General features: G+C 42.4%; 1 protein-coding gene across 1 annotated transcript; it reads left to right on the top strand.

The window, feature by feature from the left end:
* Positions 1 to 4,104: 4,104 nt before the first annotated feature.
* On the top strand, positions 4,105 to 13,784 carry LOC110520286 (inhibin beta B chain). The gene is made up of 2 exons (XM_021597476.3): positions 4,105 to 5,274; positions 10,887 to 13,784. The coding sequence occupies exons 1-2, from the start codon at positions 4,905 to 4,907 to the stop codon at positions 11,714 to 11,716; spliced, it is 1,200 nt and encodes a 399-aa protein (XP_021453151.3). The 5' UTR covers positions 4,105 to 4,904; the 3' UTR covers positions 11,717 to 13,784.
* Positions 13,785 to 26,650: the final 12,866 nt, after the last annotated feature.

Below are 26,650 nucleotides of genomic sequence, written 5' to 3'. Positions count from 1 at the left end.
AAGCATCTCTGTGCATTCAGATCTTTGATGATTTTGTGTCACCAGGGCCACAATAATATGTGCCCTCTCTTAAATGTCCGAGTGTGATCCCTCCCCATGGGGTACTGCAGCTAGTGTTGCCAGCACTGCCACTGCCTGGGTGGGGGCACCCCACCAGAATCCCCACCGGCTAGGTAGAAGGTCATCAAGGTTCTCATTAGCAGCTTTGAGAATTTCCTTGTATATTATGCTCTCCCATCAGGGGGCTTTGGCTTTGTAGGACCAACCCTGCCAGGCAGGTTCAGAATCTTGAGAGGGCGGTGCTACTTTAGTAGGTCTCTGACCACATTCATCTTTCTTATTTGGCTGCGTATAGGCTACTTACTGCAGGCCCATAAAACACATAAGTACTGCTCCTTTGTGTATGGGTCTCTCAAAGTGGTCTCTCAAAGGGGTGTATACATGCACACATACCCACATACTCTGCCTTTCATGTCCTCTGTGTTTTATCTCTACCATGTTGATTGAGTACTTTTGTGTTCCAGGTCCTTATATTTGAAGATGTATTATTTCGCTAATCATCCTTTCTTTTAATTCTGTCTTATCGATTTATGAAATACTATAAATGGAAAGTCTAAAACGAATTATTTTCCACCATTCCCTATCTAGAAAGGTGTAGTTGTAGTTTATTTCTTTAACAATTGTTGTATTTTATTGCTTTTTTAAATGTTTTTATAATAATCCGTACCATGTCTAGTATTGTGTTTCCCTTGTTCAACTCCTCTATGGGAACTTTGTCATATTTAGAACAGCCATGGAGTAGTCTTTGTGTCTCTGAACATTTGTTTATCAATATATAGTGTATCGACTACGAGAGCTACACGTTTCCCTTTCAATCTATTTTCCTTGAAGATTGGATACAGAACTTTGGAAGTTAATAGGAGTACGACTTTTTACCTCGTGAAAACGTCTATCATACATGTCAGATTTCAATATTGCCCGATGTCATACAAGGTAGGTTGTCTTCTCTCGAATGAGCCACTGATCATATTTCTACCTCGAGAAACTTGTAATTTAACAGAGGGTCTAACACATTTCTCCTATTTGTCTGCCACACTTCAGTCCAGGGTGCATTGCATGGTGCCATCGCAAATGTCAGACTCCACTCTGTGAGGCACATCGATCTGCAGGTCGAACATGGTGAGATTGTAGACTCCAAAATGGATTGTGCAGTTTGTTTGGGAGATTTTATAGATAACTAGCTACTTCACATGCTAGCCAGACCATAGCGAGATAATTGCAATGTGGGTTTTGTAGTCAACTTGAGCTGCAACAAATTTCACATGTTGCTACCAACCTTATTATAACGACAAAATGAAGCATTTGTTCACCGAAAATATTGTTCTCACAGATTAGTGTTAGGTAAGAAGAGAAGACACAGAGGGCTCAAAAGCCTTTATTCACATAAAAAAAAACACGTTTTACGGAATTTTCCTTGTGGTCTATATTAAAGGGCACTTAATGTAATGTAACAGGCTTTTAAATGCAATATTCGTGCACAATTTCTACTTAAAATATCAGAGACGTAAAAGGCACTAATGGTAATTATTTTTACTCATACCAAAAAAGCGTAGAACTATTTTGTCTTTGTTTGTATTGTATGCTTTACTCGATGTTGCACAGATATTGCAGTCACCAAAAATTATAAATTATATTTATGCATTGCACTCTGTACATTTAATCTGATTAATACGTGTCTGTTATTCAAATACTGATAAATATAAAATATATTCCATATATATGCAATGTGCTCTCACTCCACATGATGGCGCCAGGTACTAACAAAGATTTTTGACATCATATTCTCAAGGTTCTTCTACTGAAGGATTACTAATTCAAAAGGTGAGATACAATATTTTCGTGTTACCACTGGCAATTATGATTACTTATATCAAAACTGAGAGCACAACATGTTATATAAATAGTCTCTCCATTGCCGCATTAGGAGGCTATTACAGGGTTATTACAGGAGGAAATCAGGTTATGGGTCCACCTTCTCTTCTCCATCAGTCTAGCATGGGTGTCAAACATGCAGTACTGGAGCCATTTTCGACATGTCAATGGGCCCCACTTGTGCTCCCATCAATATCCTCTCAGATTAGTAGAAAGTATTTCATGTTGGAGAAGAAGTTCACACACAAGCAATGAATGAACACAGTCAAGTGGGTACAGAGAAGCCTTTACAGGAATGGCCTCATGGGCAAAATGACTTTGACCCCTGGTCTGAAGGCTCTCTCTGTCAATCATGATGGAGACCACTGAATATGGGCATGATTAAGAGTGTAATAGGCCTATGAAGCAGAAGCCCTGTTGAGTCATGTTGTTTTGACCCGATTTGTGCAGTGGTATAGAGTTCAGCTTAATGAATGACATAAATTATTATTACACCCCCCCCCCCCCCCCCCACACACACACACACAAACACACACACACACACACACACACACATACATACGCAGGCCTGTGTCCCTATGCCTAATCCACAACCATTCTTGACCGTTGGCTAATGCAACAGTTCACTTGACCCACTAACCTACATCAAGGCCTGGACGTTTTGACATTTTTAGACAGCCTTTGCTTTCTGATCAGCGTCTTGGTACTGTCATCAAAAATAATCAACAGAGGTTTTTCAGATTAATGGCTCAATAGTGTAGTGGATGTTTCAACAAAGGGTGGCACTGTTTATTTTATTTTTCCTCATACGTAAAAGCACATAAGTCATAACTATGTAGACCCATAAGCCTACACACTAAACCGAATCGTTTACTGTCAGAACCTTACAAAAATGTGATATCTAAAGTACATTGGAAGAGAAGAACATTTTTAAATGTTCAATCAACCCTATAAACTACATTGAAGTGTGTGTGTCTCTCACACACACACGCACACACCTGTGTTCCTATGTGACTGTCTAACAAAGCCTGGAAAAGTAAGTATACTGTTGCATAATCCATGACAATGCTAGGCCTATGAAGCAAAAGCACTGTTGAGTCATGTTGTTTTGACCCTGTTTGTGCAGTGGTATAGGGTTTAGAACTCATCTTTATTAATTACATAAATTACTATTACCACCCCCTGCCCCTTCTTTCTCTCCTACTCTCTCTCTCACACACACACACACACACACACACACACACACACACACACACACACACACACACACACACACACAGAGAGAGAGAGAGAGAAACAGATAAACACACACAGGCCTATGTCTCTATGTGACTGTCTAGTAAAGCCTCTGCCTGGAAAAGTAACTATACTGTTGCCTAATCAACGACCACGCTTGAATGTTGGCTAATGCGCCAGTTCACTTGTCCCACTAACCTACATAAAGGTCGGGACTTGTTGATATATTTAGACATCCTTTGTTTTCTGATCGGTGTGTCGGCACTTTCCTCAAAAAAGAATAGCAGATTTCTTTCAGATTCATGCTTTAATAATGTAGGGAAAGTGTTTCAACAAAAGGTGGCGCTGTTTATAACATTTTTTCCTCATGCGTAAAAGCGCACAGAAAGCACGCGCCTTTCAGTATGAACACTGCATTATGAGTGGTATCCCATTGCAGTCAAGTGATTTGCCTATCCTGAGTTATCTACATACAAAACCATGTCGTTGGCTTTCGAAACTTGTAGGACCTTACAAAAATCCGATGGTTTAAACACATTGTGTATGTGTGTGATACGTGCGTCCATGTTTATGTTTGTTCGTTTCATCTGTTTGTTTGTTTCAGACACCATAATACCAACATTTATAAAATCCTTCCAATTTTAGAGCATGCGATGTCTTGCCGAAATAGCCCCACATTTATTCAAAATGACAATCTATCTGTTTAGGCCTGTTTAGGCCTATGAGGTAATGAAGTGTACAATTATAATGTAGGGTTAAAATGTGTTCTCTATCGTATTCTACTACTTTTTATTGTAACCATAGGAACGTCTTCTCTCCATCCTCCGCGGAGCTTTCCTCCCAGATAGTTCTAGCAGCAGTGTATAATCCCTTGAGCCCTGTTGGTGGAACGCCCCACGTGGTTTCAACTCCTGTATAAAAACTTTCCGTGTGCTGTGGGCTCCGTGTCGTGATTGCAAAGGAGAACATTGTAAAGATAACAGCATCTATTTCAGGACACAGAGCCGTCGCATACACACACCCATAGGATAGTCTACTCAAACTCACCAGTAGACAAACAAGACAGTGATCTAGGGATTAGTTGGGTATGAATTCGATTGCAATTTAGTTGGATTCCTAAAATTGCGTTTATAGGAGTGCTTTGAATGTAAAGGTAACGTCATATTTGGAACTTCACATCAAACGTTTCGTCTCCTGATCAACGGATACAAAGCCCACGTACCGGTGAGATACTAAATGTGGTTTGCAAAGGTTATGGAATATAATAATTCGTTTTGTTAAATTTGAAGAAATGGCATGCCAGACGCGGTAATGCCATTCAGATAGCCTACTACACACGGTGCTCATTTCAGATTCGCCGGTCAAGAAATCCGGTTAAGAACCAACACCTCTGGAATTGTGCTTTAGATGAGAACTGAACTGTAGTGCGCTTCACAAAAAGGACCCAAGCTTTACAGGGCTCGAGAGGAAGCAAATACGAACATCTGGAATAATCTATTAGCTCTTGACAGCAACCTCTTTGGAATACAAAAACCGCATGGACTATTTTGGATTACCCTAACGTGTGCATCAATCATAATTCCATGTGCAAACTATTCCCGCTGGCGCAGAGCTGGATATTTACCAGGATGCTAAACTTGTGAAGTAGCCTAACTCTCTTTCTTTGCTCTCTGTATCGAATAACCAATATTCTTCCTCTCCATCGTGCTTGGGAATTCCAGTCTCAAAAAGGGAAAATGAAAAGATATAATCTCACGTTGGCTTGCATCCTTTCCATCTGCTTTACTTTGGGCACAACTGGGGCAGAGACTCAAACCGTGACCCAGGAGTCGTGCGCTTCGTGCGGGATGCCGGAGGCGTCAGAACGGGTGGATATAGACTTATTGGAAGCAGTTAAGAGGCACATCTTGAACAGGTTACAAATGAGAGAAAGACCCAACATCACACATCCTATCCCGAAAGCGGCAATGGTGACAGCGCTGAGGCGGCTACACGCAGGTAAACTACGAGAAGACGGAAGGGTTGAGATCCCTAACCTTGATGGACAGGCTGCCTACAGTAACGAGGGGCAAGAGACTTCGGAGATAATCAGCTTCGCCGAATCAGGTAGCCTAATTATCAATAATCAGAGCATTTATCGAACTAATTTCTCTCCCTTTCTTTTTCTCAGTCATGACTCAATTTCAAAAGGTGTAGTAGGAGCATATAGCACATTTCCCCTCCGAGGATTCGAGGAATTAATATTCCTATCAGGACAGCCATAATTGCGCAGGATACAACCCTACATAATCACGATATAATTGCCTCATAATCGAGATTGAATGCCTCATCTGATGGGATCTAGTGTGTTTCGTAAAGTTCTCAACCCAGATGTGTGTAGCCTATTACAGCCAATGCCTTTCATTTTCGTTTTCGGTTTTTGAAGAAAGACTATATCCTTAAAATTCAACTGATATTACAACGGTCTTTCACTAAGTCAACATGACACATAACATTATTCAACTTGCATGCATTCATTCATTCATTCATTCAACAATTCAACAAATCATTATATAATGAAACCTTAAATGGCCCCCATGTGTTGTATAGGACATAGTAAAGCACCCTGCATCCCATTTCAGCAGTTAAACGTGTTTAGGCATAGAGCTCTATTTTAAGGGAAAAAACCTTCAATTGGCCATTTATCCAACTTTCTAAGAATGTGTATGTAGCTAAGTCTTAAGGGTCCGAAGATAAACCCCTCCTTTCCCCCTTCACACACACACACACACACACACACACACACACACACACACACACACACACACACACACACACACACACACACACACACACACCTATTGTCTGTTAACAACTGAAACCAATAATTGCCAGGTTAGTGCAGTGAGAACATCATATTTGAGATGTAGTGTTTGTTTAGCAGAGAAAGCATACCATTAAGAAACAAAGTGAGATGCCGGTCCCACAGTGCAACGCTGTAGCACACAGTATACAATCAGCCTGGATGGGTTCCTAGCTGTCACCCTCCAATAGAAATGATGTAAGCACACTCATGACAAGGGAACAAAAGCAAGGCAATTATTGGGAGAGCACTGTGCATTCTTGCTAAACCCAATATGTCAACATTCAGAACAAAAAGCATGAGAAAACAAAAGAAAACGCTCAGAATAATGCATGAGACATTTGAGTCGTGGGTTCGGGGGATGGAGAGATGGAGGAGGTGGGAGGGGGTGTATGGTGTGCCCATATCTCCATTTTCTAAAGAATGCTTTTGTCATATAAAGGTTCATCCAACCAGGCCTCTTTGCTTTTTTTCCATTATACACGATACCTTTGAGCCTTTGTGCAGCATTGTGCCATGGAACTGGCTTTGCTCCCTGCTCTCTAGACCCCCTCTGCCTTCAGGCCAGCTGGCACTCACCCCCAGAGCCCAGGCTGCCAGCAAGGGCATGGAAAGAGGGACAAGGCCCCTGGAGCAGCCTGGAGAGAGGCAGCTAGACCAGTCCCAGGCACAGGCCGGGACCCAAGCAGAGGGACTTTAATGATGTCACAGTCAAAGATCAAGGTGTGTAGGTAGGGACCTATGGGAGTTTGTGGTGCGCATTACTGGATGGCTGGTAGGGGCCTAGGGGAGTTTGTGGTGCGCATTACTGGATGGCTGGTAGGGGCCTAGGGGAGTTTGTGGTGCGCATTACTGGATGGCTGGTAGGGGCCTAGGGGAGTTTGTGGTGCGCATTACTGGATGGCTGGTAGGGGCCTAGGGGAGTTTGTGGTGCGCATTACTGGATGGCTGGTAGGGGCCTAGGGGAGTTTGTGGTAGACATTACTGGATGGCTGGTAGGGGCCTAGGGAGTTTTTGGTAGACATTACTGGATGGCTGGTAGGGGCCTAGGGGTGTTTGTGGTAGACATTACTGTATGGCTGGTAGGGGCCTATGGGAGTTTGTGATGGACATTTCTGGATGGCTGGTAGGGGCCTAGGGGAGTTTGTGGTGGACATTTCTGGATGGCTGGTAGGGGCCTATGGGAGTTTGTGATGGACATTTCTGGATGGCTGGTAGAGGCCTAGGGGAGTTTGTGGTGAGCGTTACTGGCAAAAAAAAGAGTTGATTGTGTGGGACGCTGTCCTCTAGAAAAAGACAGCTATAGCTCTTATCTCTCAGTCAGTATTCAGTCTCATGACCGCCTAGCGGAGCAGAGGCTGAGGCTTGCTGCCAAGGTTCCAGGTGAGGAACAGTGCCAACCACCCGTCTCTTATGACACAGTCTCGCGTACCCTCGCTTTGGCGGAGGGATTCAGTGTCCCGTAACCACGGGAGCGGAGCGGAGTGCAGGGGGAGATGTGTGCATCTCGATTGTCGTTGGTATAGCCGCTTGGACCTGTTGAACTCCCTGTGACTCCGGTCCAAGACACGAATTAAGACTTCATTATTGGATGTCATTAACTCTGGCCCAGTCCTTGGGTTGTGTGCCAAATGGCACCCTATTTCCTAAATAGTACACTAATGTTGACCAGAGCCCTATGGGCCCTGGGAAAAAAACGGTAAAAAATAGTGCCCTATATAGGGAATAGGGTGCCATTTGGGATGTATTCCTCTCAGGGCTATAGGGCTGGCTGCTGGGTTTACTCTGGGACAGGGTCTTTCATGAAGACACGTCAATCATGCCCTGTCTGAAGCCGCTCATGGAATTTTCCACATCACACTCAATCCAAGTGTGTGTGTATGAGTATATGTCAGGTGCTCTGACTAACTGTAGATTCACCCCTTGCTCATACATCATTATACATGTGCTTTTCCATGTGTAACTGCTTTTCAAAGCTTTTATTAAACCATCAAGAGTTAAGCTTTTTAAGTACAACTTCAAACTCACTCCTCCACCACTACCAGCAAAGCAGCTTACTAACTACTGGCCAAAAGTCCAGCTCTATGGCGCTTTATGGGGCTCTCTGGGGCTCACCCTGACCTGTTCTGCTCTTTTCCCCTCTCCTCTCCTATTTCCCTCTGTGGGAATTGCTGGAGTGCTGAGCTGAGCGTTGTGCTCCAGCAGCCTAAGGGATGCCTGTCAGAGCCGTGTGTGTGTGTGCGTGTGTGTCTGACTGCGAGGCAAGGCTCATGTCAGAGCAACGGTGCTCCGCGCCATTTGGTCTCTGTCGACACAGACTTTGAGTAATGAGCATAGCACCCTGCTACATGCGTGCACACACACTGTCTGTCTGCCTCTCTCTCTCTCTCTCTCTCTCTCTCTCTCTCTCTCTCTCTCTCTGCCTGATTGCCCACCTGCCTACCTTTCCTACCTGCCTGCCCTGTCCTTGTGTTGGTGGCACAGGTGGAGACACGCTTAGGCAGGTGTAGCTGCAGCAGCACTAGCTCCATCCAGAGAGACAGAGGTCCACCCAGATGTCAACCTCACCTCCCCTCCCCTCCCTTCCCTTCCCTTCCCTTGCCCTGCCCTAACCCTGCCTGGCCCAGGAGCACATTGACCCCAGTCACACTAACCCAGGCAGCACACCTCCTTGTTTAACTGGTCTCCTCCATAACCTTCTCCATCACCTCACCTCCTTCCTGAACTCACCTCCCTAAAGCCTGGTTCAAGCACTGGCTATGTGTTTTTGTGGGATTTTCTAAAAGCAAAGAAAAGGTAAATAGTTTAAGTGTTTTCCAGCAGGATGATTCTCAATCCACTCCAGCAACCAGTTGAATGTGGCCAGTCTCAGCTACCCTAAGTTATGGGTCATTAAAAAATGTCTGTATTTTTTTCACTGATGGGATATAGGGGAAAAGCTACAGATACACTCCACCACATATATTTTTTTAAATATGACAATGCTTCAGTCCAGACTGTAGCATCTTTGTTGTTAGAGATTCAGACTGCCATCTCTCTCCACCCAGCACTTCATTGCCTTACGCACAGTGTCACTCAGGGCACAGATAGAGAAACGCCCTGGCCTAGGATCTCCCCTGTTGATCACTGGGAGCTGTTGAGGCAAGCAGCAAGTCATGATATGAAATGAGGCAAGGATATATACTCATGTCCTTGGGCAAGGACAGCAGTTAAATCAGGTTAAAACTGTTATTGCATCAATGCCTTTATATATACACTTCAGATGCATACTTTTCTTCTTAAATACTTGAGACTGCACCCTGAGGGTTCGGTATCAAAATGCCTTGTGCTTTTGTTGTTGCCACAGGGATGGTTGTTTACACTGTATGTGTTTGTGTGTGTGTGTGTGTATGATAATGCGAGTCTGTGCGTGCGCGTGGTGTGTGGGTGTGAGTGTGTGCGCGTGCATTAATTTAAAGTCACTGTTACTGGAGTACCCTGTAGGCATAGGGTCGCTTTACAAAGGACCATCTTTGGTGGCCAGCTGTTGACACCAACTCACACTAATCAGTTTGCAAACAAAGTAATTTAGCCGCTTCAGCATGTGCTCAGCCGAAGACGATCCTGGCTAACTCTCAAACAGAAACTTCTCGGTTTTCACAGTAATTTGGAAGACATCATTAGGCTTAAAAAAATATATGGCCAACCCCAAACCCCATTATGCCTTAGACATTTCGAATCTCTTCATTGTTTCATTTTAGAAAGTGGCCAGTGTCATGTAAATGGATTTTAGTTTTGCCTCATCATGCTTTTGGTTAGGAGGGCCACGCGCTTAATTCCAGGCTGCAGCGCGGCTGTCTCCTAATACCTCACTCGGGTCTTTATGCTGTCAGTCTCAAAGGCTCTGGGGAGCTCAGGGGTTTTCATAGCAGTGCCTCACAACACACACACACACACATACACACACACACACACACACACACACACACACACACACACACACACACACACACACACACACACACACACACACATAGCCCTCAGCGAACTCAATGAACCCCCCGGGGCCCGCGCCTTGTCCCACCCCCCTCCCCTCTGTTCCCCCTCTTCTCTTCTCCTCCATTCCCCTTCTCTCCTCTATCTCTGGCTCTGTCGCTAGTCTTCACAATCTGACCTGAGGCCAACTGGGCCTGCTCCCAGAACTGGGCTGTCAGGAGAAACAGCCTATAAGGAACTAGGCTAACAGCATGTGATGTGTGAGAAAGAGAGTGGTGAGAGGAGAGACAGAAGTGACTGCTCCCTCCCTGGCTACCTGAACTGCTCCCTCCCTGGCTACCTGCTTCATGCACCTTGTTGTTGTTTGTCCACTTCTTTCTCCCTCTTACAAATGATACTCAGATGTAGTGTTACATTACTTTCATTCACACAGACAGAAGTTGGAAAACTATGTGTTTTACTTTGTGAATTGTGTCAACTTTTCTAACTTGCTCTTAAAAATCATGTTAGTTTATTCTCTTGACCCTTGACTGTACAGCAGCGTTCAACTAGATTCAGCTGCGGGACAATTTTTTACTTGAGTGGATGGTCAGGGGGCGGATGGTCAAGCCCAAACAAATATAATATTTGTTTAAAACTATAATAATTTCAAACCAAGCTTACATTTGTATACAGTAAAATCATATTGTTACGCGTCGGAATATTTTGGAACAAATTTCCAAAATTAAAATCACTTGGAGCTGATTTTCTGGTGTTTTTACAGTCTTTTATGTCCAACAATTATATATATTTTTTTGTACTCACAAGACATGCAGGGCCAAATAGTTTGGGAACCATGCTGTACAATATACAGTATATCACTAAACCCACATCCTAATCCCTCTCTTCTTCTCTCCATCAGATGAGCTGACTTCATCTCAAGCATCTAAGTCCAGCCTCTACTTCCTCATCTCCAGTGAAGGGAACCAGAACCTGTACGTGTCTCAGGCCAACCTGTGGCTCTACTTCAGGCTGCAGCCCACCGGCTCCGAGAAAGGGCCTCGACGAAAAGTCACAGTGAAGATCCACTACAAGGAGGCAGGGACTGGGACTGCAGGTGGAGCCGGGGAGGGAACAGGGCCAGGGGGAGGAGGTCGGTGGACCCTGGTGGAGAAGCGCGTGGACCTTAAGCGCAGTGGCTGGCACACATTCCCCATGTCAGAGGCCGTGAGGGCCGTGTTTGGTAAGGGTGGCCGGCGGCAGGACCTTGAGGTGCACTGCGATGGCTGTGAGGCGTCCAACGTGGTTCCTATCTTAGTCGACACAGCAGACCCTTCACACAGGCCCTTCCTGGTGGTCCGGGCGCGGCAGGTGGAAGGGAAGCACCGCATCAGGAAGAGGGGCCTGGAGTGTGACGGGAGCAGTGGAGGTCTGTGCTGCAGACAGCAGTTCTACATTGACTTCCGCCTCATTGGCTGGAACGACTGGATCATCGCACCTGCGGGTTACTACGGTAACTACTGCGAGGGGAGCTGCCCGGCGTACATGGCGGGGGTACCGGGGTCAGCGTCGTCGTTCCACACGGCAGTGGTCAACCAGTACCGGATGAGGGGCATGAGCCCCGGCTCGGTCAACTCCTGTTGTATCCCCACCAAGCTCAGCACCATGTCTATGCTGTACTTCGACGATGAGTACAACATAGTAAAACGAGATGTGCCCAATATGATAGTGGAAGAGTGTGGCTGTGCCTGAGACTGTCTGTGATTTTTTTTAAACTTTGAACTTTGACTATAGTTAAAAAGTCTTGTACAAAAGGACCTTTTTGTACTATACACATATACCATATAACTAAATATATATATATTTATATATTTAGTTATATGGTACAAGCAAACATGTACTAATGGATTATTTATCTGGCTGAGCGAGGCCAGTTTCTGTCCATTTCATATTAAGAACAGAGTTATGGGAGGAGAAGGGAATGGTTGATCACCAAATTATATTATTTTTCTAGTTTGCCATTTTTAGATGAAAAATAATGGTACTTTATCTCTTCTCTGATGAAGATGGAAAGAAAAGCGCTTATTGACCCAGTGCAGTCAAAAACGTGTTTTATATATATTTCCACACTATGTGGTTGGAATAATACTGTGAAAGTGTGAAAATTATGATAATGCCCTTTTAGAGTCTTTTGAAAAGACCGCCTGAAATTTCAGCCTGTTTTGGTGGGATGGAGTTTTGGCCAGCCTAGTGACATCAACAGGTGTTAAATTAGTTAATAGACCAATAAGAAAGAGTTCCAAACCTCTCTGACAATAACAGGTCGTTTTCAGTTTCCCCTTACCACTCTGACCACTCCCAGACAGTCGTAGCAACATTTTTCTTTGAGAAATTGCTCTTCGCTAAGAAGTTATTTTTGTTTATTTTTGACCATTTTAATTAAAACAATCACAGTAAAGTACTTAATTGTTATCCAGATAATATTTGATATTGAGATAAAAAGGGCTGGATTGGACCTTTAAGGAAGCTTACAGGTCCAGGATCAGTCAACCGCACATTGGCTTCTTTCCCCCCCCCCCCTGAGTACTGAAGCACACCAGAACATTGACAAAACAAAAGCACTGACAATGACAATTCATCGGATAATACAATTAGAAACACCAGCACTTCCATAAAGACTGTCAAAGACACTATGACTGTCCCATTCGATCCGGTGGAATTATTACAGAAAGTGTATCAGCCTGCGCTTATTATTGAATAAAGCCTTTCTGGGACTACACTCCTGTCCAGGTGAGGTGATGACACAACAACAACGTTGTTGACATGTTGTTGTTGACATTGGACCACACGTTCTCTCTTCCAGTCTGTGACCGTACTGCAGGCGAGCACTCAGTTCGAAGGTGGAGATGGTACTTTGTGTACAGTGCACAACTCTACACACACTTCATCCAGAGAAAACAGAGTCCGTACTGCCCCTACTTGTTTCGATAAAGTGGACCTCGAAGTGGACGAGGAGGAGACTCTTGTTATGGGCCAACAGGGCATGATGGTGCAGTGTAGCACTTGCAGACTAAACTCTTTAAATGCACACTCCCACTCCTAATAGCACTTGCATATTGAAATGCCTTCAAAGGGGTACTGAGTGTCCTGTCATAAATAAGTGCCACGTAATTTATGCAATGTATAGTAACCCACCCATGCCCACCTACACAACTCTACCAGACTGAAATGATCTTTCTTCTCCTCTTCTCCTAGTCTTTAACTCCTCTTATCAAATACTTGAAATGTGATCTTTCGCTTCCATTTTTCCAAAGCGAATGATTGTTATGACATTTGCACTGAAAAGTTGCGGGATTAGTTAATAAACAAACTGCCATTGAAAGTTATTTTTCTAGAAGTAAATTGTATTTTTTTTGTACAAATTTTATTTGACCTATTAATGGAACCAAAGAGGCCAATATTATTTGAGCTTATTATTATAATAAGATGGCGAGGCCATCACGTTACTTTCTGTGTACAATGCTGTTTGATCATAAGAGGCCTAATCTACGTATCAGGGTACAATATGATGATTCTATTTCTTAGTTATATTATTTCCTTTCTCTATCTATTTTGTACAATACACATGTGGACACTTCATTTTTCATCTTTAATTCTATTTTTTTTTCTCCCGTTTTTCTATTTAATAAAAATATATTTTTAGTTCCTGTTTCAGAATCATTTAGTCAATGTCATCTGTACAGTTTATGTAAAGTAAAATATGTTTTCTTAAAATATTTTGTAACTTTAAAATAAATGCTTATTCTGCATCATTATCCTATTCTCCAGTGTTGTGGTCAAAATCATTTTAGTGAGTCATTTCAGGCACTCAACATTCATCAGCCGCTAGGTATGAAAAGTAGTGGGAGGGGTACACAACAAAACAGAATGTACAAAACAAAGGAATATCAAAAGCAATTTCCATCTATACTGCTTAATACGTAAAACATCTTACTGTTAGTGTCAGGACTGTGCCTCTTGCTTACTACAGTAGCTGCCTATTCCTCATCATTTGCTGAAGTGGGGAACAGACTAACTGCTTAACATACAGTATAAACTACTGTCTGTCAGAACGTTACTAGCTGTACCTAGCTGTCCATTATTTGCTGAAGGTAATACGGCTGATAGAGACAGTCACACTGTACCAGGTTAATTCCTGAGGCTTCCCTGTTATTGTTGTGATGACGGTGGGTTGGGCTGGTCTCGTTGGGAAACAGCAGAGATCTGAGAGAGCCTAGATGAAGCAGCGTGTAGCCACATGGCCTTATTACATCACAGCCAGCAGGTTCCCCTGAAAGAGCCTTATCTGACTGTTGCTGTTTATCAGAGCCAGAGGTTAAGGTTTCCAAAATGACAGAAGTAGCTATGTGTCATTACCTTGTGTAAACAGAATGAGCCAACACATTTACCAACATGTTGAGAGTTTATGTATGATCTCCTTGTACAACATGAGCAGAACACACACAAGCACAAACCGTTCAAAACACGCCACGCATTCCCAAAAACACTCTTGGAGATAATTGGTTGAAATGTATCCATTTATATGTGCCAAGTGGGTACGCTAGATAGCTACGCCTGACACTGGCCTGTTGGGTGAATAGCATGTTTGGGACTGCGAAGGAGGAACTGCTCAACTAAACACTTAAACTAGGTGTTAAAAAATATTTCTATATCATTTCATATTATACAAGTTTTATGTTGGTGAAGTTGCCTTGGCTGTTTGAAACATACTATACTTTCTCAGCTTTGGCTTTTCGGCAGACTTTCAACAGATGTGTTCCAGTGAAAATACAGTTACCATTCCTACTTCTTTCACCATTGTGTTTGATCTCAGGATCACCATATAGAGCAGTTCTAAGCTTAGTACACAACAGATTGTTCTTAGGTTTGCTGTAATATTGGGGCTTGTTAGCTGTGTAGTTGTGTAGTGGACTTATGTACTTTAGATACCCTTTAAATAAACGTCCCATTTCTTCTTAAGACTACGGACATTAACAAACAGTCGGTGTCTTAGGATCAACCTCAAGGCTTATTGTTCCCCTGTTTACCTCACCCTCCAACGCAGGGTGACATTGTGACCTTTGGAGCGACCTGCACTAGAAGCCACCAGCACACTCACAGGGGGAGTAAAGCGGTGTAGAAGGGCTTTGAAGACATGAAAACATATTTGCAAGCGACTAATGAGCAGAAAGTTCATTAACCCATCACTCTAAGTGATTGTGCTAACTGTGCTCCCTCCGTACACCCCCTTCTTCTACTCTGTTTATGGATGAAACAAAAACAACGAAATATGCTGCACTCCAGGTCAACACGTGGGGGGAGGTTGACACAGCAAGTCAACAACGTTAAAGTTGTTCCCTCTGCAGGAAAACAACTAGAGCCTTGTCACTAAACCTACCCCATCCCCCCTCAGACCCCTTAGCTCCTAAACCCTCACCTCCTCCCCCTTCATCCTCTCACCCCTTCCTTCCACCATCTTGACCTCCTTTCTTCCAGAGCACTAAGGTACACTCAGGGCCACAAAGCTCACGTTTGTATGTCATTCAGTGGCTAGCCTAGCCCAGCTCTAGCCAGGGTAGGGATCACCTCCACAAAGCAAAGGAGCCCCCTGACCTTTCCTTCAGCAGGGGCAGCACTGGCCATGGCTATGAAAGAGCTGATAGTCCCCTATGCCACATACACTGTAAAAAAAATAATCCATATAAAAACATAAAATTTACTGACCAAAACTTACTGTTACAATTTCCATTATTTTACGGACAGTTCCTTCAAAGAAATGACAGAAAATACTGTATAAACACAGTGTTCGTTAATAGATGGAGCTGATATTTGTATAAATCTGTTAAAAAACATGTTTTTTTCCTTATTTTTACGGACATTCCCTGTAATAGATTAAAGGGAATACTTTTTATTTGTATTTTTATTTTTTTTTACATATTTATTCAAATATCTGTCTATTAATGGACAGTCACTGTGTTTATACAGTATTTTCTGTCATTTCTTTGAAGGAACTGTCCATAAAATAGTGGAAAATATACTGTTCATTCTTTGCCAGTAGATTTTCTGTCTGTATATTTATTTAACCTTTATTTAACTAGGCAAGTCATTTAAGAACAAATTCTTATTTATGGCCTACCCCGGGCCAATTGTGCGCCGCCCTATGGGACAACCAATCACGGCCAGATGTGATGCAGCCTGGATTCAAACCAGGGACTGCAGTGATGCCTCTTGCACTGAGATGCAGTGCCTTAGACCACTGCACCACTCAGGAGACCCAGATATATGGAAATGTTGTTAAAATAGTGCTCCCTCCATGTACGTATATACACAAAGTTCCTTTTTCTTATTTTCCTCTGTCTATGTAGGCTTTGTAAATGTACAGAAACTATTATTTTAAAGACATTTTTCAATTATCAGATTAAGTAGTTAAAAGAAAAAAAGAAAACATTTGTTGCAAAAGAACAAACAATAGATTCCTCAATACAACAAATACATTCAATATTAGAAATAGCAATGTGTAAACCATAATAAATCCATGACCAAAAGTACACATTGATGTTGTCTTTATTGGTGAAAGAGAGAACAAGTTAACGAAATAATTTTCAAATTCATAGTAATGAGTGATTAGTGCTCTTTGTGGTCGGGTTTCGGGTTTGATTATTTTTTTAAATACCATGGTTTTCACATTAAATGCACCTTGCATTATGTGAGTTAAATGCTATAACACAGAATAAAACAATTAATTAAAGTCCCATGATGGTAGTGACTAGGGGTATGCATTCCTGTTCCTGGAGTGCCACAGGTAATGCAGGAATTTGCTCCAACTAGTCACAACACCTGACCAAATGAGCTAATTGATCAGTTCAGAGATAAATTCAACACACCTGTCTTCCAGTTTGGGAGGAATGTGATGTTGTTTTTTCCCCTTCATCTCGGTCTTTGACCCCCGTTCTGGATTGATCCCCAGGAAACTTCTAGAATAAAAAGTAAGTAAAATAACTGTTTGTTTTGGCTGTGTTTCAGATTATTTTGTGCCCAAAAGAAATTAATGGTAAATAACACTGTCCTTTTGGAGTCTTTTTTATTGTAAATAAGAATAGAATATGTTTCTAAACACTTCTACATTAATGTGGATGCTACCATGATTACGGATAAACTTAAATGAATCGTGAATAATGATGAGTAAGAAAGTCAGAGACGGACGCACAAATATCATACCCCCAAGACATCCTAACCTCTCACCATTGCAAACCATTGCAAGAGTTAAAAGCTTGATGTAATCATTCATATGCTATGAATTTGGGTGCTGTAATTTCTAAACAGTTACCTGATATGGATGAAAATACCCTCATATTAAAGCTGAAAATGTGCACTTTAACCTCTGTAGTCATTGTATCATTTAAAATATAAACTTTTGAAGTATAGAGACAAAAGGGAAAAAATGCTTCAGTGTCCCAAAAATGTGTTGGCGATTTCATTCTGTACAAGTGATGGGCGTGAATAAGAATCAATTGGAATGAATGGGAGTGAAAAGTAAACTATGGTCAGTGTTCTACTTTAAATAGTTGGGAGAAGAAAATGAAAACAACTCACACTACAAACCCATGATGTTGATGCAGGGGGTGCTTGGGATATTCTGTTCAATCTCAGTTCAATGCAGTAACTAAAAGGCAAAAGACCAAGAAAATTTAAAAAACGTGATCAATTACGTGGACAAAGATATAACAAATAAAAAAACATTTTGAAATAAAAGTTCCTCTGGACTTTCCTTTAAGTATTCTGCAATGCAGGATAGCAGTTTTACTGGGTCTTCGCATAGCTCTGTCACCATATTTTGTTTCAAGGAAGTCCTTGATGCTCTTTTCTTTTCTTGAGATTTCCTCAGCCAGCTATGCCATGGAGGGTGTTTGTGTGATCGGAGAGACGGGCCGCCTCGAACAGGTAGAGCCACTCCTCCATGTGTTCACACTGCTTTCCATGTTAATTGCAATGCACTGGATGCAAATGTTTTCGTATGCATTTTCTTTTCAATCAGTTCTTCCGTGAGAGTCAAATTATATTGAATGTATCACATTATGCGGCTGCAGTGGAGCAGGTTGAGAGCTTCAAGTTCCTTGGTGTCCACATCACCAACAAACTAACATGGTCCAAACACACCATGACAGTCGTGAAGCGAACACGTCAAAACCTATTCCCCCTCAGGAGACAGAAAAGATTTTGCATGCACATCTGAGCAAGAGGACAAGTACATTAGAGTATCTAGTTCGAGAAATAGACACCTAACAAGTTCTCAACTGGCAGCTTCATTAAATAGTACCCGCAAAACACCCGTCTCGACGTCAACAGTGTAGAGGCAACTCTGGGTTGCTGACCTTCTAGGTAGTGTAGGTCCTGGATGTCAGGAAGCTTGGCCCCAGTGATGCACTGGGCAGTACACACTACCCTCTGTAGATCCTTACGGTCAGATGACGAGTAGATCCTATACCAGGCGGTGATGCAACCGGTCAAGATGCTCTCGATGGTGCAGAAATATAACCTTTTGAGGATCTGGGGACCCATGCCAAATCTTTTCAGTCTTCTGAGGGGGAAAAGGTGTTGTCGTGCCCTCTTCACCATTGTTTTTGTTTGTTTGGACCATGATTGTTTGTTGGTGATGTGGACACCAAGGAACTTGAAACTCTTGACCCGCTCCACTACAGCCCCGTCAATGTGAATGGGTGCGTGCTCGGCCCCTCCTTTTCCTGTAGTCTACGATTAGTTCCTTTGTCTTGCTCATGTTGTGGGAGAGGTTGTTGTCCTGGCACCACACTGCCAGGTCTCTGAACTCCTCCCTATAGGCTGTCTCATTGTTGTCGGTGATCAGGCCTACCACTATTGTGTTGTCAGCAAACTTAATGATGGTGTTGGAGTTGTGCTTGTCCACACAGTCATGGGTGAACAGGGAGTACAGGAGAGGACTAAGCATGCACCCCTGAGGGGCCCCTGTGTTGAGGATCAGCGTGTCAGGTGTGCTGTTGCCTGCCACTCCACGCATCCATAACGATCTGAACATTTTGACTTCCTTCTCCCACCATTTTCACCCCATCTTCACTCACTGCTTGCCTCTTTGTTGGTGCAGAGGTCAGCCTCAAGGAGTTCTTGATTTCCGTTTTCCATCTGTACATGGAGTGAACCGTATCCCGTTCCAATTACATTCTTTCCACTTCTGTCTTGGAAAGTGCTGGGATAATTCTCTAGGATCTCTTTAGCAACTTGCCAAGCTTTTGTCTTCCGTGCCTGGTCTCTTTGCTAAGTAGATCATCAGTGACAATACAAACCATCTCTCTTCTTAGTGATTTGCCTGGTCCCTTCTTTTCTTCCATTGCAAGAGTGAGGTTAGAGTAATTTGTTGCAAGGAATTGTGAACACTTCACTGGATGGGGAACTGGGACCTGCTCTTAATGTTGGAGGAGGCTCTGACGAAACTGGTTGAGAGGGCTTGGGGACAGCCGTTGGTCCTATGGATAGAACACATCACAAAATAACAAAAACAAATCATGAGCGATGGTAGACGTTCAGTTTATTGATTAAGTAACTTTTGAGCGCATTATAAGATCATTAAAATTCTTCCATTTGAAAAAGCTTTAATATGTAGAATTCACACCTGGACTTATATTTATAATGTGCACCATACAAAACTGTCAATGACAGCAATCAATCTGGTATCTATATATAGGTCACAGCATAATTAGAAATACACTGTACTCTATATGCTGTATATACATTTAGTCGGGGCATGGACTCTACAAGGTGTCGAAAGCTTTCCACAGGGATGCTGGTTCATGTTGAATCCAATGCTTCCCACAGTTGTGTCAAGTTGGCTGGAAGTCTTTTGTGTGGTGGACCATTCTTGATACACACAGGAAAATGTTGTGAAAAACCCAACAGAAATGCAGTTCTTGTCACATAGGTGAACAGGTGCTATTTGAGTGATATCCAACTGTTTGTGATATCTGAAGGACACAATAAAAGAGCCTTTCATTGCCATGACAATCATGGGTCCTACTATCTGAACTGACGTGAGCTACCCTGTTATCATACCTAAATAGCTAGCTGACATTTGCCAAGTTAATCTGAACGAGTGAGTGAGCTAACAAACTACTAATTTAGCTGGCAGTACAGCATCCTTTCACCACATTAGACAGCTAGAAAATTCATGATGTCCTCTGTTCATTCACTCATTACAACGCTGGGCCTTGAGATTCATAATAGCCAGGGCTAGGTTTCCCAAAAGCATAACGTTAGTAACCCTAAGGTAGTATTTTAGTTTGAATGGAATTAAGATGATCTTAGTGATACTATGCTTTTGAGATACCCAGACCAGAACTTTAAGCTAAGTTACAGTAGTTAAAATAGCTAGTCCAATGTTAATTCACTGCCAAGTGACAGCGTTTACCATCTGACCCTGGCTGTAGCCAGTTAACTAGCTACGTAACAATAACATTAGCTAACTTAGCTAACACACCAGCAGCAACAAACGCATGATATCAAGCAGATCTATTATATAGCTAGCGTATATAGCTTGCCAGTGAAATTGTTTATGGTGGAGGTGTTCAACTTTGAGAATTTCAAGAAGGCACCAAAACTGAATGAACTAAAGACAGCTAGTTAGCTAACAGTCCAGGCAATAACACAATTATATTACAGAGCTAGGTTATATGATACATTTTTACGATAGCTGCTGGAAATAAAAATGGTATGTTTAGCTACAGTACATTTTAATTTCAAGGCACAGCTTTGTATTGAACTAACGTTAGCTAGCTACAGCACATCATCAGGCAGCTAATCTTCCATCAACGAGGATGGAGCTATGATGTTATGCTAAAATATAATTAACGATACAGTGCATTCGGAAACTATTCAGATCCCTTGATATTTCCCACATTTTGTTGCGATACAGCCTTGTTAGAAAATGTATTAAAAAAGCAGGTTTTCCTCATCAATCTACACACAATTCCCCATACTGGAAAAGCAAAAACAGGTTTTTAGAAAAAATTAGCTAAATGTGAACTATCACATTTAAATATTCAGACCCTTTACTCAATACTTTGTTGAAGTAACTTTGGCAGTGATTACAGCCTTGGGTCTTCTTGGGTACGACACTACAAGCTTTGCACACCTGTATTTGGGGATTTTATCCCATTCTTCTCTGCAAATCCTTTCAAGCTCTGTCAGGTTGGATGGGGAGCGTCGCTCCAAAGCTATTTTCTGGTCTCTCTAGAGATGTTCGATCAGGTTCAAGTTTGTGCTCTGGCTAGGCCACTCAAGGACATTCAGAGACCTGTCCCTACGCCACTCCTGTGTTGTCTTGGCTGTTGTCCTGTTGGAAGGTGAACCTTTGTCCCAGTCTGAGGTCCTGAGCATTCTGGAGTAGGTTTTCATCAAGTATCTCTCTGTACATTGCTCCGTTCATCTTTCCCTGGATCCTGACTAGTCTCCCAGTCACTGCTGCAGTAAAACATCTCCAAAGCATAATGCTGCCATCACCATGCTTCACCGTAGGGATGTTGTCAGGTTTCCTCCAGACGTGACAATTGGCATTCAGGCCAAGAGTTCAATCTTGGTTTCATCAGACCAGAGTCCTTTAGGTACCTTTTGGCAAATTCCAAGCGGGCTGTCATATGCCTTTTACTGACGAGTGGCTTCTGTCTGGCCACTCTACCAAAAAGGCCTGATTGGTGGAGTGCTGCAGAGATGGTTGTCCTTCTGGAAAGTTCTCCCATCTCCACAGAGGAACTCTGGAGCTCTATCAGAGTGACCATTTAGTTCTTGGTCACCTCCCTGACCAAGGCCCTTCTCCCCTGATTGCTCAGTTTGGCCGGGCGGCCAGAACCAGGAAGAGTCTTGGTGGTTCCAAAATTATTCCATTTAAGAATGATGGAGGCCACTGTGTTGTTGGGGACCTTCAATGCTGCAGACATTTTTTGGTACCTTTCCCCAGATCTGTGCCTCGACACAATCCTGTCTCGGAGCTCTACGGACAATTCCTTCGACCTCATGGCTTGGTTTTTGCTCTGACATGCACTCTCAACTGTGGGACCTTATATAGACAGGTGTGTGCCTTTCCATATCATGTCCAATCAATTGAATTTACCACAGGTGGACTCCAATCAAGTTGTAGAAGCATCTCAAGGATGATCCATGGAAACAGGATGAATCTGAGCTCAATTTCACATCTCATGGCAAATGGTCTGAATACTTATGTAAATAAGGTATTTCAGCTTATATTTTATATTTTCTGCAAAAATGTCTAAACCTGTTTTCACTTTGTCATTACGGAGTATTATGTGTAGATTAATGAGGGGGGGGGGGGAATTATTGAATCAATTTTAGAATAAGGCTGTAAGGTAACAAAATGTGGAAAAAGTCAAGGGGTCTGAATACTTTCTGAATGCACTGTATGTCCAGTAGCTGTCATAAAATGTATACCCTAAATTATTTACCACAGAGGAGTTCAACCTTCAAGGCAAAAACATTTCTGAAAACAAAGTTTGGCACATGGCAGTCCTGAGTTGTCTCTCTCCAGTAAAATGACGGATATTTTTTACAGTGTACTTAGTTAGACAAGTGGTGAGGTTTGAATAGCCCCCCTATTGATTCAATCTCTGTGACACTGAGCCGCTATGGAGCCTGGGAGCTGCTCCATTCCCCCTCACCCCTACCTCCCTCTCACCCCTCTGGCCCCCTCATTCCTTCAATATGATCCATGATATCCACAGGTCTGGAAATCTTGTTGTTGACCAGCCAGATTAAATTTAGCCACTCAAAGTCTAGTATTCTGGATGATGGGATTTTTTTTTCCTTTAAAAGGGAAAGACATTCTTGATGACTAATGTCCTAGCTAGCTGCGTACTACTTTCTCTCTCACTCGCTGGCAGAGTTAAAAGTAGAAGCAGAGAGTAAACAGACTTTCTTTTGTTCACCCTTGAACTGAACATAGTTTCTGTCCCACATTCAAGTGACGATAGAAAGCTGATAGCTGGTAGTGATAGTGACACTGACAACACGTGTGAATGAACCTACTCAGGCCATCTATCTCTTTCTCTCTCTGCCCATTAAATGGCCCGGTCACCCAAAGACAAATACAGTTTCTTCCTTTGTGAAGATACCGGAATACGACTCAGGGGAAGAATGACACGTTGGTGTGGGTGGGTGTGAGAGGGGGAATTCCATCCAGGGGGATGTAAGGTGTGGTGGAAGATAATCTCTGACCACTTTAAAGAGAGCCAGCCATAAGTGTGTGTGTGTGTCTGTGTGTGTGTGTGTCCATATGGTTAAAAGTTCTTTAGCTCCATCATGTCCAACTAGCATCCACTTCTCATATTTTGTAAAACAATTGTTTTACTACCATGTTTTTATGTTAGGATTTGTATTTTAGGAATGTATGCTCATTTTTATTGCGTGCGTGCGTGACTCCTCAGCCAAGCCAGCTGCATGTGTGTTCAGTCTGAGGGCTCATTATTGTGCAGGTGCTCCATTGTTCTGTCCGTGGCCCTTTTCATCCTCACCCCTCTCCAAAACACAACCTAACTATGCAGGGTTGAACTGAGTCAGGCCAGACAAGATGCAGCAAAACTCCCATCAAAGAAAGCAAAAAGGATCCTTTGTCCTGGAAAAAAAATAATATAGGCCTACCAGTAAGTAGTATTGTCAGGTGAGATAAAAATGTGGTAGAGAGAGGTGGGATGTTAGATGTGGTTCTGTAGTCATACACCTACAAAGTCAGGGGAATTCTGGCATTCTGATTTAAAGAGCTGGACAATTTTCAGAGAGTATGATAGAGAGACTACATTCTCATAGTTTACTTCTAAACTTGTTCTTTTTTTATGGCAAAGAACGATCGGAATGTACAGCCGTGATTATCAAAACATGTCCATGTCCCAGGATAATTCCAAGCCACAGACATCATCAACAACACAGCACTGATGTGATGTGGAGAGAAGAGCTGTGGTAGTGTTGGTCTACTGATATCCCCTGGTGTATGGATGACTTCATGGGAAAGTCCTATTGGTCCTTCAGCCGGGACTATGGCATGCAATCAGTAATGAATGAGGTGTTGGCCGATGATATGAGAACAGAATAACATCAATCTTATGCCCTCATATGCTAGTCTCTTATGACAGATATTAAAGACATGCTCCGGTAGCTTGGCGACTAAAAGTATTTTTTAAACCTACATACATGCCCTCCACGTGGACCAGCCCCCTAGCAATTAGTTTGAGCCAATGAGCTTCAACCCCTCTCATTTGAGTGTCAACAAGCAAGAGGCCTGTCCGGTGTTATCCAATGAGGTTGCATGGCGGGCCCAGCGGCTCAATGGACACAGCAGAGGGAGACACAGAGAGCAATGATGTGGTGCACATATCTGCACAAAGTGTGCCTTCAGAAAGTATTCATACCACTTGACTTATTCCACAGTTTGCTGTGTTACAGCCTGATTTAAAAATAAAAATATTTATCTCACCCATTTACTACACACCATACCCCATAATGACAAAGTGAAAACATGTTTTTTTTTTTATGTTTGCAAATGTACTGAAATATCTCATTTACATAAGTATTCACACCCCTGAGTCAATACATGTTAGAGTCATCTTTGGCAGTGATTTCAGCTGTAAGTCTTTCTGGATAGGACTCTACAAGCTTTGCACACCTTGATTGTACAATATTTGATCATTATTCTTTAAAAAATATAGATCTAGCTCTGTCAAATTTTCAAGACTTGACAGATTTTCAAGCAGATTTGAGTCAGAACTTGAACTTGGCCACTCAGGAACATTCACAGTCTTCTTGGTAAGCAACTCCAGTGTAGATTTGTCCTTGTGTTTTAGGTTATTGTCCTGCTGAAAGGTGAATTAATCTCCCACTGTCTGGTGGAAAGCAGACTGAAGCAGGTTTTCCTTTAGGATTTTGCCTGTGCTTTGCTCCGTTCCTTTTTTTTCATACGGAAAAACTCCCCAGTCCTTAACGATTACAAGCATACCCATAACATGATTCAGCCCCACTATGGTTGAAAATATGGAGAGTGTTTACTCAGTGATGTGTTATATTGGATTTGCCCCAAACATAACACTTTGTATTCAGAACAAAAGGGAATTGCTTTGCCAATTTTTTTGCAGTTTTACTTTAGTGCCCTGTTGCAAACAAGATGCATGTTTTGGAATACTTTTTTATGTACAGTCTTCCTTGTTTTCACTCTGTTAATGAAGTTAGTATTGTGGAGTAACTACAATGTTGTTGATCCATCCTCAGTTTTTTCCTATGACTGCCATTACATGTTTTAACAATTGGCCTAATGGTGAAATCCCTAAGCCTTTTCCTTTCTCTCCGGCAACTGAGTTAGGAAGGACTCCTGTATCTTTGTAGTGACTGGGTGTATTGATACTCCATCCATATTGTAAATAATAACTTCACAAGGGGTATTCAATGTCTGCTTTTTTTATTTTTACCCATCTACCAATAGATTAACAACTTTGCGAGGGATTTGAAAACCTCCCTGGTCTTTGTCGTTGAACCTGTGTTTGAAATTCACTGCTAGACTGAGGAACCTTACATATACTTGTATGTGTGGGGTACTGAGATGAGAGAGTCATTCAAAGATCATGTAATGATAAAAAAAACATGCAACTTATTATGTGACTTTGTTAGGCACATTTTAACTACTGAACCTTTTTAGGCTTGCCATAAAGGGGTTAAATACTTATTGACTCAAGACATTTCAGCTTTTTTTATTTGATTAATTTGTAAAAAATGAAAAACAACTCCACTTGAACATTTTGGCATACTGTGTGGAGGCCAATGACAAAAAAATCACAATGTTATCAATTTCAAATTCAGGTTGTTATACACAACAAAATGTGGAAAAAGTCAAGGGGTGTGAATACTTTCTGAAAGCACTGTATGTGACTTAGTAACCACTTTTGAGTCGTGAGCGCTACTGTCAGAACTACTGGCTAAAAAGTATATAAAAGCACCAGAGAATCTCTCTAACAGCAGGAGATTTGTTCTGGGGTGCCAAGATTACTCAAAGACTCAAACTATACCATTCAAAAGGCAGCTTTGTGAGCTCTCTCTCTCTCTCTGACGACAGTAGGTATAAGACGACAATGTTCAGTTCTTCAAACTAATGACTGGCGCCTGCTAGGGGGGAAGGAGAGGGAGAAAAAAACAGTTTCTCTGTATCTGAAAGACGAAAAATGATGGAACATTTGCTTTTGACCTGTATCTCATGTTAGACAGATTGTCCATATTAATATACTAGACATTGCGAGTCGTTACCAAGAGGGATGTGGAATCAAAGCGTACAGTGAGTGGAGTCTGTCTGGCAGACTGACTGAATGGGTTTTCCTTTGGGTGTGGACACAAGTCCAGAGTTTGCTGTGGTTATCATTCGATCGCGTTTCATTTCACAGAGTTTGACGTTTTGGCTCGCTATCAGGGGAAGGGAGTGAGTGCCATGCCACACACAGTCTCTGATTCCTTGATGATTTCTTAGATGATGCAAAGGCTGCGATACCATCTTGCGTTTTCCAACCCTCCTCAAATCCCCCCCCCCCCCCCCCGAAATGTTTTATTTTATCTTGGATTACGGACGAGAAATGGGATGCG

This window comes from Oncorhynchus mykiss, chromosome 3 (genome assembly GCF_057628025.1).
Source record: "Oncorhynchus mykiss isolate SJ-2025 chromosome 3, ASM5762802v1, whole genome shotgun sequence".
NCBI lineage: Eukaryota > Metazoa > Chordata > Actinopteri > Salmoniformes > Salmonidae > Oncorhynchus > Oncorhynchus mykiss.
This window is presented reverse-complemented; position numbering and strand designations above follow the sequence as displayed.

Coding starts and splice junctions, on each gene's coding strand:
- LOC110520286 (XM_021597476.3), top strand. CDS start 4,905: ATGAAAAGATATAATCTCACGTTGGCTTGCATCCTTTCCATCTGCTTT. Junction 5,275..10,886: donor AATCAGCTTCGCCGAATCAG/GTAGCCTAATTA, acceptor TCTCTCCATCAG/ATGAGCTGACTTCATCTCAA.